Below are 17,150 nucleotides of genomic sequence, written 5' to 3'. Positions count from 1 at the left end.
TCAACTAATCTTTGTTTCAATTACCACCGCTCTTTGATATAAGTTTCAAGGAACTACCACCATCACAAATCTTGATTCCAGCCACACAACTCAAATTTTTTGTTAACAACCGAATTCCTCCATCAACTGCAGTGATGAGGCAGAATCGAATCAAGGAACAACCACCATCCCAAATCTTAATTCCGGCCACACAACTTGAATTTTTTGTGCAAATCATTCATCGCAAAAGCAAGATAAATCTGTTGTGTTGAGTTGTACAAATTTGTTTGCTATATCAAGTACATGTTCGATTCAAAAGATATATAAACTTCAATATGAAATTAAACTTGCAAGTTTTAATTTTCTTAATCTGACCAAGTACAGAATGACTAACGACGAGAAATTGAAAGCTCATTTGGAACTTTATTTTAAAAACGTTTTCCTCCACAGTATCAAAAAAAAAAAAAAAAGTTTTCCTCCAAAAAGAAAAATTGTCTTTCGCCGTTCGACAGTAACCACATAAAACAAGGGAAACTGAGTCGAGACTGTTGAACAGATCACCAAAACAAGCTAAAACATCCGTAATTTCATACTTTCAGAAAGACTTAAAAGACCATAAAGCATGAGCACAATTGGATAACCCAAATACGGGTTTATCTTTTGTTTTCCCAGGATGGGTTCAATTCTCGCTGACCCCGAAAAGTATTATAACTAATACTCATTTGTAAGGCGTATAAGCCTAAACTATCAAAAGAGCATAAAGCATATTCTAGGCAGTAAATATTATTGCCTCGCCTTCAGGAAGTACAAAACTGTTCAAAATATTAAAATTAGTAAGTGTGCGAATTTCATTCATCCATAAACTATAGTGCACATGTATTACTGTTGTTTATTTATTCTCGTATCGTATAAGAAATGGCACGGTATTCGAATGCTACAGGCTGTTATCCCGTGTTGGGATCTTGTGGGAAAACCGTATCAATCTTGCACTTGAACTTAGACAGGCATCTGGTGGCCCATTAAGGGGGTCTTCATTTGGACTTTGGAGCAATTCTCATCTTGCATGCTCTCATGACGTCATGGTACATTAGCATAAGGGACTTCTGCGACTTTGGTCCTCTCTAATTGCTGACAAAATCAAGCACCCCATTAGCTCAGGATTTAGGTAGATATATAGTGACAGAAATATTATAGCAAAGTCATTTTATTAGGCTGTACCTTGAGAAATATATATAATTAGGTACGGAAAAATACATCCACCAAGTTGGCTAGGTTTCAATGTATTTTGGGAAACTGGCTTTGCCAAGGTAGACCTGTTGCATCTCCTCTCTCCATATCTGTAGCAAAAATGTTAATGTGGTCGTTAAATATTCATGCTGATTAAAGCATGTTGTTTCTTTTTTGGTGCCCTTGCATACTTAAGATTCTTGAACATATAGATTAGAGTTTTCCTCTGATGTAACTGAGCGGCTGAGCGTCAGTAAAAGTGAAAAATTGTAAAGAAGAGGTGTACAATTAAGCTTGTGAAGAAAAATGGAACTTTCTGAAAGTAAACACCATACCGTGTCACGGAATTCCAGCCTGATATGAGGCACATTCGTCCTGTGAATATCATTACCATCTGGTCCTCTCTTGTAGTACTCCTTTCCAATCCAGTGGGACTATAAAAGAATATAATTTGGTAGAGCTCTTCAAATTTAAAAACAAAAACTGAAGAAACAGAAAGCATCACTACTGTTTAATATCATTTCTAGAAACATAAACATGAGATCACAACCCCCTTTCTCATCCGAGAAACTATTTTCATAATCTTGCTGTAGCATGGCGACCATATCAAACAAGATTAATATACAGATATAATTTTAGAAAAGCTCCTTAACAACTAGTACCTTTAAAACATGTGAAAAACCTGATTGGTAGACTGAATTACGTGCAATCTCACATAAATCACATGAGCTTAACTTCCACACCTGCAAGGTGGAAAAAAACAACAACAAATCCCATTATCATATAAATATCATCTCATGTTTTGTAATGCAAACAAATCAGGGAGAATACTCACTGAAGCAGCTATACTGTATTCTTCAACAAGTGGTTCTTTTGTCAGATGAATTTGTAATGGATCATCGGTGGAAAGGGAAACATTAAGGCCCCTCAGGAAAAACATTGGAAAAGGGTTTCGATGATAGTCCAGGAATAAGGAGTTGTTGCTCAGAGGAGACATAGCCAAACCAATCTATTGATCATTAAATCATCACAATTTGAAATCTGATAATGCTAACAACCTAGTCAATGGAAAACATTTCTTCTTACCTGGGATAGGTAATATAAATATTGAAGAACAGGAGATTTTCTTAAATTGATTCCATGGGCAATATTATGACATGTAAGAAACGTTGCAGCAAGGTGGTCAACGTCACCAGCCTGAAGATATAAAACACCACATGAATAGTGCAAGAAGTTTTGCATTAGAAAAAGAAAGATACAAGTGTCTTTGAGTAAATACCTCCCCAGAATGAGGGCGGAATTTGATGGTTGTCATTCCCTTTGACTCCCGGAGCTGAGATGAAATAGTAAACAAATTATTACAATGAACTTACGTCTAGATACATATGCAGCCTTAAGCAAAGCTATATCAATTGTCAGACTGTCAGCCTTCTTATGCCACAGCATTTGTTGCACTGCTTAAATGCTTACCATATAGAAAATCAAGACATGATAACAACTTATGCTAATGACAGCTTAAAGCTCTATAAAAGTTCTTGGTCCAAACCAGATGATTATTTTGGGAACCAGTTTGTTGACAAAAGTATAAGAGGGTATGCCTAGTGTTTTTGTGCTGTTCTTTTCCTGCATTCGCTGATTAACTTCAAACCACATGTGACTGTAAGAAGATTTCCCCATCTCCTCTTTTACATGTAGGCCAACCCATAGCACTATTATTTACTGCTTACGCAATTTCAGAAAATTTTATACCGAGTGCATGCGGAAAATTTTATATGTAAAGGCCCTTTCCTCCGGTAGTCATTAGTGGTGCATAAAAACATTTCCTTGAGATGCATCTATAGTAATACACAGCGCACACATTATCCTTCTTTTTTCCCTTTATCTATCTATATATACACATCTTTATTATTTAAATTACAAGTAAGAGATATGAAGATAATACAGAAAAGACATTTTCATACATAACAATAATCACCTTGTTCAATGTATAGAGGTTGGCATAGCAGTAATACACATAGTATGAAAATGCAGGGTTAAATATATTTGTCCACTGATCCGGTGTCTGCATGTGTTTTGTAGGACGTCTTTCAGGCTTGCTCTCATCATCCACCAAATCCAAACCAACAACCTATGATTTCGAAGATATAATAATTAATTTAATAAAGATGTCAATCTGTACCTATATATTAAACATCACAAGGTAAACTTGAAGGATAGTAAGTATTAGCTCATGTACCTTGTGCCATGTAGAAAACTCTTTGACAAAATTAAACATTATGATAAGTTGGTGTAATATGGTATATGTCTAATATGTTTACTAAAGATTTTTCATGTCTAGTTCAAATCTTTATGCTATATGTTTACTAGACATGAAAAATAATGGTATAAATAGACTTAGTTTCTTTTCTTATGGACAACAGTTGTCAGGTTATTCACGTTGTATAGTCAATATCAGATAAGATAAACTGCAGGTGTTGGTAAAGAAAAATAAACTGATGTGACTTTAAAGGAGATAGTCTATATATCAAGTTCAAAAATCTGAACTGAATACACCCCTCTAAATTTAGCAGCCATAAATGACAGCATTGTAACAATGGAAACTGGAAAGATAGATGTAAGAGCATGTACCTGCTTTAAAAATACATGTAACTGGGGATGCGATCCGGGATCTACAGTGACCTCAAAAAGAGGAAGAAATATATTGTCAAGAATGTTTTGAAATGATGTTACAATCCCCATATCCTTGTATATATTGTACAGGCGGGGAAGCTGCAAGACAGAATATCACACGTTACAAACATATGCTATTCAGTATTCACATTTTACAAGCAAAAGTAGGCTCCATACACGAACTTCAAAGAGTATTATTCATCTTCCCTTAAATCTAGTTCCTGAGAGTCCTAGGCTCATTTCTCTCTTTAATTTTTATTGCTCGTTTGCTTGTGTATGTTGGAAGTAAAGACAACTTCGCATTATATTAGAGAAAAAGAGCCATTAAACATGGCTTTTCCTCAAATGCAGCAGGCAGCTATTTTGCTCAACTTTTCTGCAAGTACTATCTAGATACTCACATATCCATGTCTAATATAATAAGCCACTCTAGAAAGAGTGTCTCTGATCTTACATACATAAGATTTGCATAATTTGTGAGATGGTAATGGATACAATTTTAATTAGCATAATTTGTGTTTAATGCTGTCTAACAAGGGAGGTGATGCTTAAGATACTCCAATAAGTGAAGTCTGAGGGTAATGCCGTGTGACAAGGGAGCAAGATTAGTAAGATACTGCAATCTAATATAAAGGTATCCTCGAAGTCTGAAATAAAATATATCTTCTGCAAATGATGAAAAAAGGTGATAATTCAGTAGAAACAATGTAACATCATCCATTGACTTTGAGAAAGTCTTAGCAATCTCATCATTTTTACGCGAATCACAGAGATAGTGGACTAGGGGTGTCAAACGGATAATTCGGATACGGATCTGCCTGTATCCGGATCCGAATCCGAAAATCCATATCCGTATCCGTATCCGAATCCGAAATTTTTTAAAGGATGATATCCGAATCCGGATCCGACGGATACTATCCGGATTCGGATAATATCCGGATCCGAATCTGATTTTTAATCAGAATTTTTATTTTTCTATTAAAATTTCTAAAAAATCATAAAAAAATAGTAAAAACAAAAAAATAATTTTTAAAAACTGAGTAAAAAATTTAAAATCATTAAAGAAGGTTTATATTAATTCAAAATTTAATTCTTATTAATCTTTCAATATAAATTTGTTGTCTTTAAAATATTAAACTCAAATAAAATTATGATATATGTCTATAATATTTTAAAATTATACAAAATTTATATAAATATATTATTTTATGTATACATATATAAATACACACATTATATAGTTATTGAATAATATTAATAATATATAATATTTAATATCATATATATTTAATTTCGGATGCGGATATTATCGGATACGAATATGCCTATATCCGTATCCGTATCCGGAATTGTCGGATTCGGATGCGGATAATATCCGCTTTGTCTCGGATACGGATAATATCCGCTTTATCTCGGATACGAATGCGGATTTTTCGGACGGATATCGGATTTTTCGGACTTTTTTGACAGCCCTATAGTGGACCATCTACTATAAAAACTTTGAAAATACATCAGCTTATGTTGTACTGACATTAGTTTTGACTGAAGAGATGGGGATAATTTTAAAATAAATTGTGTTATTGAACTATTACTTATAAGAGATTCTCCGCACATTCTCTCATTGATATCTCTAATATATTGCTATATAGTAGAGAGAAAGTCATATACAAATACGTGCCCATTGGTCGTAATATAATAAAACATCATTTTTAGACAGTCACAGGCATAATAAAAATCTTATCGTTCAGAGCAGATGATAAAAAAAAACACAAACTTTCTGAATAAGAGTACAACCTGAATCAACCAAACAACATTGGTGCTGTATAACTCGTTATTTACTATCCAACTCGCAAGTTGATCCCACTCACTTTGCTTTCTCCCATATATCGAAATCCTGTATTCAGCCATCTGTACAACATTTTCATCAGACATGTCATAAATCAGCAGGACACTTTTATGATCATTTAATTTAAATACAGAAAAATATACTCTATTATTGATATTATCTCCTGATCAAATGGCATCACTCAACATTACATCTCTAGATGCTTCGAAATATTGCATTAATGTTGTTTGAAAATTGCAACTAAGGTATAATAACATAAAATGGCTATCCAATACTCTTCCTTTTTACTTGTTTGGATAGGGTTTCCTTTACAGCAAAATAAGAAAAACCAGCGTAAATCGGGTATATTTAACATTCATAATCTATTGTGCATATTTGACAATTCATAAGTTGACAAGTGATTCAAGCACACACTTGGTATTTGCTTGCATCAAGATCTGAGAACACTTGCTGTGTCACCTCAGCAAGGAAACGACCTGTACAGAATGATGAAAGTATAGTTAAGAAAACGATTAGAAAGAGTAAACTAAATGAGAGACGATGACTGTAGAACGACTATATATAATGATTGATATAATAGACAGCTCAAAAATGCACTAGGAACAGCGAAAAGGGTACTCTAGAGTGAAATAATTTGTTTATATATGCAAGTTTGAAGCTCCAGTAATGCAACATACTATTAGAAAGAAGCACGTACCCTGAATAAGATTGTCTTGCTTTAAAAAGATCTCCCTGAGCCTACTTTGACCACAAGGATTGTACTTCAGGTTAAATTTGTCAAAACGATGGAAAGTGCTTTTGTCAGCATGAACATCTAGAAGGTCGACATTCAAGTCATACCTAATTTAAAAAGAGGAAGACATGATGCTGGTAAGGTTAAAAGCAATAAAAATTATTAGAATATAGCTTTGAAGACCCCGATATAGTAATAATTTTTTTATGAAGGATAAAAATTCAATACCCAGTCAAATCTAAGCTCTCGAAAACCTCCTTCAAGGTGAGATATGTTCCATCTCGAAATATTACTACCTGAATACCATCGGATGAGATCTTAGATATATGCAGAAAATCATTTTTAGACTGAAACTAATGATGATATATGAGTCGATATATGAAAATTTGCTAAGGTGGCGATGATCCAATCTGTAATCTATAAGATTTGAGAACTACAAATGGGAGAAAAAAAAAAGGGAGAGGGAAACAATTACCTCACCCGGCTCCTTCCTTAATTTTGATTTAATAAACCTCAAAAGATGCTTCTGGTTCATGCATGCTGAGTGATGAACATGAGTGTCAACTTTTCTGACATTGTAAAAGTCACGATGTGGTGCACTTTTCTGAGCTAGGAATTCTTTATCAGCATTTAACATCAGATGAAGATTAAATTTCTGAAACAGAAGTTCAAAGATTGACCATGTCATACCATATTTATTATACAATCATTTATTATACAACATACAACAACCATAAATTGATGTAAAGAAGACAAAAATTACACCTGTTCCAGAAGTACTAAACGATGGTGACATAATGTTCTGATATTTCCAGCTGCTATAACTTTTAGGATATAATGCAGGTCAGTGAAGAAGGTTGTTGCATCAGCAACCGGAAAGAGCTTCTCTGTTGCTGCATAACAAAAAATTATCAACAGGTGTAAGAACTCCAGTAGAAAGAATATTATCTATTTAAAATGAGAAAAATATGGTCATTTCTCCAAGTTGACAAAATATTGACAGCTTACAATCTTTATTTGCATAAACATGAACAACTCCATCTTCCATTTGAAAATAGTGCTGCAAAGAAGAAATAAAGTCCGTTTAGCAAAATAAAACTTGTATTTAGCACAAGTATGAAGACAGAAGTGTAAAAGTCCGGAAAATAAACAAAACCTACAAACTCACATCAGTTTTCATCTCAGGAGTATAATCAAATGGATTTGGATTACGTTTTGGTGTACTAGGATCAGTTATGATTTCTTTTTCCCAAGGAGCAACTGATTCCCTAAACATATAACGTTCTCGCAGTCCAAGACAATGTTGAATAGTCCGATAGACTTCTGCCTCATCTGCTGATGGCGTCTCTGGAAAATATTACATGGAGAAGTTACAGATAATTATATACTTAGAAATGATATGCAACTAAATATTTAAACACTGTCCACCAACAGATATATTCAAAAATAACTCCAAAGCACATTAGTTGATTTTCTTTCTCATCTAACCACAAATTTTATGTCCACTAAAGCCAAATAATTCTTTCAGGCAGTATTACATCATTGAACAAATAATTTCGTTCCTGAAAATTGCATAAGCCTAATTTTCCAAAGATGAAGCATGAATGTCTAAATGATCTCTATTGTGCTGGAAAGAATAAGGGTACATGTCAAATGATTTGACATGTACCCTTATTTATGCCTTGTCAACTACTGATACACGCATTTTACCCTCAACTGCAGCATTACATGTTAAATCTTTTCCATTAACTGACAGTAATAAAACAATTGACAAATACTTCTCCACTACCAACATGTTCACAACTATTCAATGAGCAAGCAGGGGATCAAGTAACAATGTAAAAGAAAGGGAAAACAGGACCAAGTACCACTTGGAGAAATTTTAAGTCGAACAAAAGTCTCATGCTCTGGCTCTTTTCTCAGTATATCTGCTGCTACAGGGTCAGGTTGCACGCCATGAAGATCGCCAGATACACTATGAGAGCGAATCATACTTGATGCAGCTATATTTGGCTCTCCATTTGCATTACCGTTCTCAGGCAAATTCTGATATAGACTTGTGTCTAGGTTCTGCTCATGAAATAGAATTTAGTTAGTTTCTTGTATTAAACAGCCAATATTTTCATCCTAACCCTCTATCTCTTGCATAATCACAACCATAAAAATTAAATAAATCTTGAGCAAAAAATCAGCAGAGCATAAACAACTTACAGCATCTCCATTAGTATAAAGATATGTTGAATCTACTTTAGAATTGTCTGTCATATTATCTTCATCATCTGACCCTTCTATACTTTCAAAGGCACTGGCACTAGGTGACTTGGGAGAAGTTGGTCTAATTAAGTGCCCACCTCTTGTGCTTAAATTCATATGCCCAGAAGGTTTTCCTAGAAGGAGGGGCATGTCAACAAAGAACAAACACAAAAATCAAAATTTAGTCAATATTACACAAACACACAGTTAACATAAAGTGCAGGTTTGTGCAGAATCAATATATACATACACTCAGGGCCCTCATTATTCAAATAATCATCACTTTGAAAGTCACCCTAACAAATCATCTAACACCTAATTCCCACAAATCATTTCAAGAGCTCAAATACACATATTATCAGTTCAAATCAATCCCATCCACAAAACTCCAAAGTATAAACACCAATAAATAAGTTAAGTCCACAAAATAAAGAGGAACTACTCTAGCACAACAATAACAACCTCAATCACTAAAATTCACATACACCTCTATAAACTATTATAATATGAAACAGAGAATTATATCAATTGGTAAAACCTATTAACTAAAATGAGGTAAAAAAAAATGTATTTGTACAATCAAAGTTACTAAGTAATAGACAACCTAATTAAAAACTAATTCATCGAGATTACGGCCTGATCGACAGATTAACCGTGCCATTACTAATTTATCGAACTCGAATTTTACGGAATTTAGGTAAACTACCTTCACTGAGTGTATGCAACTTGGGCAAACCAGGCGGTATTCCATCAACATAAACCTCGCCATTCCCCTCACCGCCATTCGAAATCTCCCTAACATCTGGAAACGAAGCCGAGGCGCGTCGATAATGGCCATTACTCCCTCTCTTCCTAAACTGATTGCGTCTCTTACCGGCCTCATACTTCTTCAAATGCTGAACCGAGTCATCCTCGAACTCCTCCCGGTCTCTATCAATCGTTTTCGCGAACTCGAGCAACTGAGTTAGGGTTTTGCGGTGCATATAGTACGCCGATACGGCAACGAACGAGGCTCCCACTAGTGCTGCCATAGCTAGGTGCATAGTGTATGCATCCATAGCTATTGAAGCGGTGTGTGTGGATGTGAGTGTAATTAGTGTGTGTTGTGTGTGTATAAACCCTAGTGAAATGTAGTTGAAGCGAGAGAGATAGGGAGAGAGGAGAGAGTGTTTGGGGGAGAGAGATGAGCTATGTGCTTGTGGCGCTGGTATTTATAGAGGTCCTTGGTATTCGCTTATGCCATTTTTATTCCTTTTTCTCTTTTCATTTATTACTATATATAATATAATATTGAAATTATATATCATAAATAAAGAATCTGCTAGAGTGAATCAAATTCTATATTTAACCGGAACTGGGATATCTTAGCGAATTAATAAATTTATCTCCTTGATGATTCTTATATGCGTATATTTTGATGATACATAAGCCTGTATTAATATTAACTATATAGATATGTTATTATAATTAATAAAATATAATAAAATATTATAATAGTATTTAATATATTAAATTGTTTAAGACCTTAAGATATATATAATAATCGAAAAATTATAAACCGAATTGATTAATTAACTAAACTAGAAAATAAAAATCAGACTGATACAAATCAATTTCACCTCTTGGTGTTCCACATGAGAAATGCTCTCGATTTTCTTTTTTAAGGAAACCAAAAAGAAAGAATTATTACTATCAAATATCAATTTTGCATCGGCACAACCACGTGTGATCAACCCGTGTACTAAAGTCTAAACACTTGGTGGGTTTCAATTTTTGAGATTTGTTTATATTTTCATCTTTGTTTGTTTGCAAAGCCACTAGCACTATATCTTTGTGGAAGATTTATGTTAGTAATTAAAGTAATAAAAGTTTGTGTGCATAAATTTATCATTCATCTGCTCCTATATAATCTGGCGATGACATAATTATATATTAAAAAAAACGTGATCATAATAATGCTATAATATTTTCTCAATAAGGACCACAACATAGGTGTGTCCATTGTAATGGGGCCGTGATGTAAAATTGTGGTGGTCAAGTTTATTTGATGGTATATATCGAGATAGGGAAGTCTTCTCCTACGTGGAATCGATATGCTTGTAGATTGAGATTGCTGCATTATCTTAAATCTTTCAATTTAGATTTGTTTTGCAAGTCATAAATCATTGACTTGGCTTGTATTTTACATTCGTTGATAGATTAATTTTTGGTAGAAACAGTGTTCCCCGTTTTTAAGAAAACAACTAATCGTGCTTGAAAAAATTTGACTATTCAAAATTTTCCAACACATAATTCATATACGAAAAATAATTGATTTCAAAATGTTCATGAAAATGTAATAAGTCAAAATGCAACAGAATCTTAACAATGTTGTATGATGAAATATTTTAATAAAATTATGCAACCCTCATTATATAAACTTGTAATATAAAAAATTGAAGTCTTATATATTGTATGTGATAACTTTGTATATTTAGTTTTTTTTAAGTAAAATATAGTAGAACTAATTCGAGGGAAAATTTACCTTTAGCTTTTTTATATGCATGTAACATGAGGTTGGAGTTGGACATTGAAAGATTAGACATATTGACATTTCACGGGAGGTGGATTAGTGAGAGGAAAATGCCAAAAATTATAGAGGATGGGTTTAGATTATGCACTAATTAAGTAACGACTTCAGTGGGACAAGTGGCTATATTTTATAACCTCATTTTTGGTAACTTTACACTGCCGCCGATATCAATAATTTGCATTATAGATTGATTGTAGTTAAACATCTGTATATAAATCACAGATGTTGTGAACGAGTGAGAATCGGTTATATGTGGAGGCGGCTCAACGATTCATCATTAAATGGTGGTCCTCAAATCATTGGCTCATCTATATTCAAAATAAAAATGTATTCTACCCAATTCTTAACATGTTTATGTGATTATTTGTTTTATTAGTGTATATAATTTCATATGTTTTAGAGTTTTGTCGTAAGATCTCGGATTTTCCTACCTTTTTGTTTTTATGCACGATAATCAATTTCTGGAGGTGTGTTTTTGTTTTAATTTTGTCTTTTGATTTATCCAGAAGATGAGATAGTTGGTGAGTTTCGGTCAAACTTATTTTGTATATTATGTGTAAGATATGTTGTTTTTTAACATTTTATTCAGAGTCGCAAGTTCGTTTGCAATTGTGTTTTGAGCTTGTAGGAGTTAGAGTGTATATCGTTTTTGTAATGACTATGACGAGATTATGGTTATTTCCATGTCGGTGATGAGATGATTATATCATTTGGTGTGATTTTGAAAATAGAATATTATTGATAATTTTTGCATGATTATAGGTTTTTTCTTGTAAAATTAGTAAATTTCTTGCCATCTTTATTTTATCAAATTGACTTTATTAGTAATAAAAGTTGATTTAATTTTGGTCATCTTAAATGGCTAGTTGACTTTGCTTGATTGTTACTAACTTTAGAATTTTGTTTTTCGAGTTATTGCTAATTAATATATGTTCTAAATGCTTTAATCTTCATTGATTAGAGTTTTATGCAATTTGTTAACTGATGTATAATTACTTGCAAGTCTTGTTTATGGCTTTTATTTGTACCATTTATGGGTAGCCATGATTGTTGGCGTAGATTATTGGCCTGGTATACGGCAATTTGGTGTCATTTTGTTGGCTCGTTTTTTATATTTAAGTTTTAAAATTTTAGATATATTTTTGAAAATTAGAGTTTTATATTTTAGTTTTTATATTTTAATTCTTATATTACTAATTATATGCTTAGTATTTATTTAGTTTGTTATATATCTAGCCAAAGGGTCTCCCTTTGGTTAGATATATATTTTCTGTTTTAGTATTTATTTTATTTATCACCTTTTTTTCACAAATTATTTTATTTATCTTTCATTGACTTTACCATCTTTTGATAAACTATTTTAGATTTTATTGTAATAATTAAATTTATAATTATCTTGTTATTAATGAATTGTATTATTTCAGGGATGAGGTGGAAGTAGCGTGGATTTGGAGCTTGGGACGTTTTATTTCAGACATTAAGTTTTATTGTCTAAACTTCCGGAGACATTTTTTTGTATTTCGGTTAGATAATAAGCTTTTTGAATGAAAGAAACTCCTCGGAGTATTGACGTATTCTCGATACGAGCAAGTGCATTTCTGTCAAAAAAAAAAATAAATCTAATTGTGTTGATGTGTCTCCTTTACAATACAATCAATAATCATGACTTGTGATACGAAAAATATTCCAATCAAAATTCAAATTTTGATAAAGTTGTGCCTGACATTTCTCCTACCGCAATCCAGTTAAAACCTCAACACACAAAAAATAATTAAATATTAAAAAACCATCTGCCATTATCAAAAAAAAAAAAAAAAAACCATCTGCCAAAAAGTATGTGATTGAAGTAAAAAAAGTTTAGGAAATGTCCAATTAAAAATACCTGCCCATTCATTAGCTAATTGACAGTTACACTTACTTTAAACTTTAAAGATACAAAAGCGGCTTTTTAAGGCATAGATCAAAGTGTATATTAGTAATAATCTGGCTATTTAAACTAGTATCTTAATGACTTTTGTCGTTTGATCTAAGAGTCTCGAATCGAGACAGGTTATGTTTTTATTCTCTCGTATCGTTCTGGAAATCTATATTTATGCTCTGTTGGTCCACCACCTTCACCTCTTGATCTAACAAGTGGAAAAGTAAAGATTAGTTTTATTAGTGACTAAGTAGCTCATTAGTAACGAATAGCTATTGTTGTTTTGCATAATTGTGATTTAAGTTTCTACCTAAACAAGTAATGTCTTCGATGGTGATGTGACAATTCTATTGGCGCATATTCATAAGCCATATCGTATCTAGTAAAGTTAAGCAGGTTAGAATAATACGATGAAACACTATGCCCACTCCTCAGGTTGGTTGTGGATTTGTATAAACTTAAAAAGATTATCGTGCACTGCCATAAGACTTAAAAAGTAGTGTTCTGCGGATCGGCTCAGACGATTCTCTGAACATTGTCCAAGCCTTGGACGACAATCAATAATAAAAAAAATTATTTTAGAAAAAATATAATAATAATAATAATAATAATAATAATAATAATAATAATAATAATAATAATAGAGTTAAAGAAAGTAAAGAGTAAAATGATGGTCGAAATCTATTCATGTTTGTGTTTTGATAGTCAGAATTTCTAAATTGCAATTTGATGACTATATATAATATATGGTTTTAATGCATCCATAAGATGTTCAATGACCACTTTTTTTAAAAAAAAGTATATCATTTCTCAAAAAAATGATATTTAATTAGTTTTTTGGAACATAAAAACAATATATGATCATTATATTATAAATTTGAAGTTCTAGCTATTAAAAAACGAATAAAATCCGACCATCACTTTACACTTTACTCAAATAATAACGAGAAGATATTAATTTTTTCACACGGGAAAACAACAGTAGTACTAAGGAGTAAGGAACATGCTAATTACGAAGGCAAGAATAAGCTCTGCAAATGGTCCCAAAATCTTTAAGTTGTTATAGTAAAACTTTAGCTGGATTCAGGAACCAAATTCATACGTACGTGGTGTGTGTCTGATCATTTTTATCTTGTAAGTGGAGCATCTACTTGGCCCTCGATCTATAGCATTTTACAAGAATTATGCTCAAACAAAAAATTCCTAACCAACTGCATGAAGTTGCAAATATATATTCTGCACTTTATGTACCAACAAATTCTGATGGATATGTTTGAGTATCCCCTGTATTGGACTTGGTATTTACCGCGAATAATAAGACCCAATTATATGGATGCGCTTTTGTAATTGCACATGTTAGAGGGATTTATGTAAAAATTCAATACAAAAATCAAAATGGTGCACCCAAATTTATATTTTATCGAGAATCTGTCACTTGTCATGCCAATATAAAGAGCCCATCTGCCCGTGCATGCCTTCTCCAGTGGAATATGCTTAGAAGATGATAGCCTTCCATCACGAAGATGAAGTCACTTCATCAGCAATCAACATATATATCAGATATTGTTTTCGACTCGATGTTTGATAAAAGAATCAGAGCTAGGGCGAATCCAAATCTTGCAACTTGCAAAATAAACATGGTGCCTTCTCGAAGCATTTTTCTCCTTCCATTTCTCTGTAAACAGGACATTGTTGTGTGACTTGTGTCCCACATTGGTCTCACTTTATGTCAAGGCCGAGCCCGACGCCAATATAAACAATTGAGAAGGATAGAATATAAACAATTGAGAAAGATAGAGTAAATATTATTTTAAAAAAGATCTTTCTAAAATGTTTGCGGGCACACACTAACAACTATTTTTTTATGGAGACGAAAGTTTTATTGATCATAATTTTTATGCATGAATGAAGGTTATAATTATTAATGAATTTTAGTTAATAAAAATTAACCATCTAGTCAAAAAATGACGGTTAGTATGTGTCATCTCCACACCTTAAAATCCGTTTTAGAAAATAGAGACCTCCCAATTTCTTTCCATTTATAAGAACGAGAAATGAAAGACGTACAATAATGGCAAGGCCCATTAGCATTTTCTAAAGTTTATTAATGTTAGTGGATGTTGAGTTGGAATAAGTATTAGTTCGAGTACGTCTTACTTTATTTCTTTTTAGCCCACTGTTTAATTGTCACCCACTTTTTGCTTCCCATTTATGCACAATTTCATGTTTGTCAAAACTATTTCCTCTTTCGTTGGAACATAAGTTAATGTGTTTATGGACTTGTAAACAAAAAAAAAAAAAGGTTAATGTGTTTATGGTCACCGAAGTGTGTCTATAACAATAATTTGTTTACACATTTAATATGTTCTTTTTACCGTACCAATGGTTCAATATTAGGTTAATTATATGAAAGAAAACAGCTTGAACAATTTTATCTACAACACATTTCACAATAATTCAATAATTTAAAGTTAAAATTATGTGTAAAACCACATTTATAAATATTTTTGACTAAGTAGGATTGAAAAAGTTACTTTAGGGGTGACTAGTTGAGCTGGACGTGACAAAGTTACTTTAAAGATGAAATGTAATTTCCACTCTTTTAGTGTGAATTGAATTATTTAAGGATAGAATAATTTTGTTAGTAATGCAAATATAGATCTCATTTGGGCTTGGTGGACGCGGTACTGCTAGCAAGTATAACAAAGGTCTCGACTCCATTTCCTCAGTTCACAAATATAAATGCATAAAGCCCACGAAGAAAAAAAGTGAAAATATTTGAGATCGAACTTTCCAGTAACATTGGACAAATTTGACCATTGGCCCAAAGGTCAAACACCACTGATCAATGAGTAAAATTTAAATATATAAACCAACTTTGATGTTTATTCCTTGAAGATGCCACTACAATTTAAAAACTGTGGGGATAGACGATAGTTTTAGTTTTACAAAAGGTTGGACAAGCCACGAGGGATTCCTCGGCCAGTTCCTCAAGACTCCATAGTCCATGGTTGACTTGGGTCAGGGTGCTTTTAGTTCAACAAGTGGAATATCAGCAAATAATTGAGTGGTTTCCAAGAATGCGAGAGAAATAAAGAAAAGGTGATAGACCTCAAAAAATTATTGCAATTTTTTTTTCAAATGATATGTTGAAATCTAATTGACTGCATTTAATCCATAATAATGGAACCTCTTTGTATATTCATTAACACCTAATCACAATTAATTTTTCACTTGTCACATCATTTGTTAAAGATTTTTGGGGCACCTAATGCTGTAATTTTTATTGATTCATAAATTCCGTTTTCTTATCTTTTTTTTCTTCCTATTTTTCATAGCTTGGTAAAAGATATAAAAAAACAATTCCTAATGTTTTACTTCTTTTTTTTTTTTTCGTTTTCCCAAGATATTTTAATTTTCTTCTTTAAATCTCAACGGAACGAGATACGCATAAAAATAAATAACATATAAGCATCATATATTACTAATTTATTCTTCAATTCGAACAAGGATATGGCTCAATAATTTTGAGTTTGGATCTGATATCGCTTAATTCTTTCAAATCCATTTAACTCTTAGTTGTGTTTGGTTGAAATGAATGGAATGAAATGAGTAAAATAATAATAATAATAATAGAGTGTAGGAGAGAAGACTTTGAGAAAAATGAATAAGAGCAAATATTCTATGATAATATTTGGATAGAAAATAGATATGATAAGGAATAGAGCATTCCTTAATCTTTTACAAAATGTAGGATTTGATATCTAATTAAAGGTGATAGGAATAAAATGATGGAAGGAATAAAATTATTACACATTCAATAAAATTATAGTTCAAATCTGATTTCATTTCCTCAATTTTTATTCACCCCATATGAACACATGTAAGTGACCAAGTCTTTATAAGAGGGGATCTTTCCAAGTGACCAAGTCTTTACAAGAGGGGAGCTCCT

General features: G+C 32.4%; 1 protein-coding gene across 1 annotated transcript; it reads right to left on the bottom strand.

Annotated features, from left to right (window-relative positions):
- Positions 1-732: 732 nt before the first annotated feature.
- LOC108223014 (AMP deaminase) lies at positions 733-9,954 on the bottom strand. Its single transcript, XM_017397045.2, has 20 exons — positions 9,415-9,954; positions 8,667-8,842; positions 8,324-8,525; positions 7,624-7,802; positions 7,464-7,515; positions 7,221-7,348; positions 6,931-7,110; positions 6,684-6,751; positions 6,420-6,562; positions 6,137-6,198; positions 5,671-5,784; positions 3,835-3,975; positions 3,182-3,334; positions 2,486-2,539; positions 2,293-2,403; positions 2,042-2,215; positions 1,869-1,949; positions 1,542-1,640; positions 1,198-1,316; positions 733-1,107 (listed from the first exon to the last, which is right to left on the bottom strand). The coding sequence occupies exons 1-19, from the start codon at positions 9,764-9,766 to the stop codon at positions 1,248-1,250; spliced, it is 2,538 nt and encodes an 845-aa protein (XP_017252534.1). The 5' UTR covers positions 9,767-9,954; the 3' UTR covers positions 733-1,107; positions 1,198-1,247.
- Positions 9,955-17,150: the final 7,196 nt, after the last annotated feature.

Source organism: Daucus carota, chromosome 5, assembly GCF_001625215.2.
Source record: "Daucus carota subsp. sativus chromosome 5, DH1 v3.0, whole genome shotgun sequence".
NCBI classification, from domain to species: Eukaryota; Viridiplantae; Streptophyta; class Magnoliopsida; order Apiales; family Apiaceae; genus Daucus; species Daucus carota.
This window is presented reverse-complemented; position numbering and strand designations above follow the sequence as displayed.

Excerpts from the sequence above, each read along its gene's own strand:
- LOC108223014 (XM_017397045.2), bottom strand. The coding sequence starts at position 9,766 with ATGGATGCATACACTATGCACCTAGCTATGGCAGCACTAGTGGGAGCC. Across the intron at positions 3,976-5,670 it reads ATGTTGTTTGGTTGATTCAG|CTTCCCCGCCTGTACAATAT; the intron begins GTTGTACTCTTA and ends TCTGTCTTGCAG. Across the intron at positions 1,317-1,541 it reads GGCTGGAATTCCGTGACACG|ATATGGAGAGAGGAGATGCA; the intron begins GTATGGTGTTTA and ends TTTTTGCTACAG.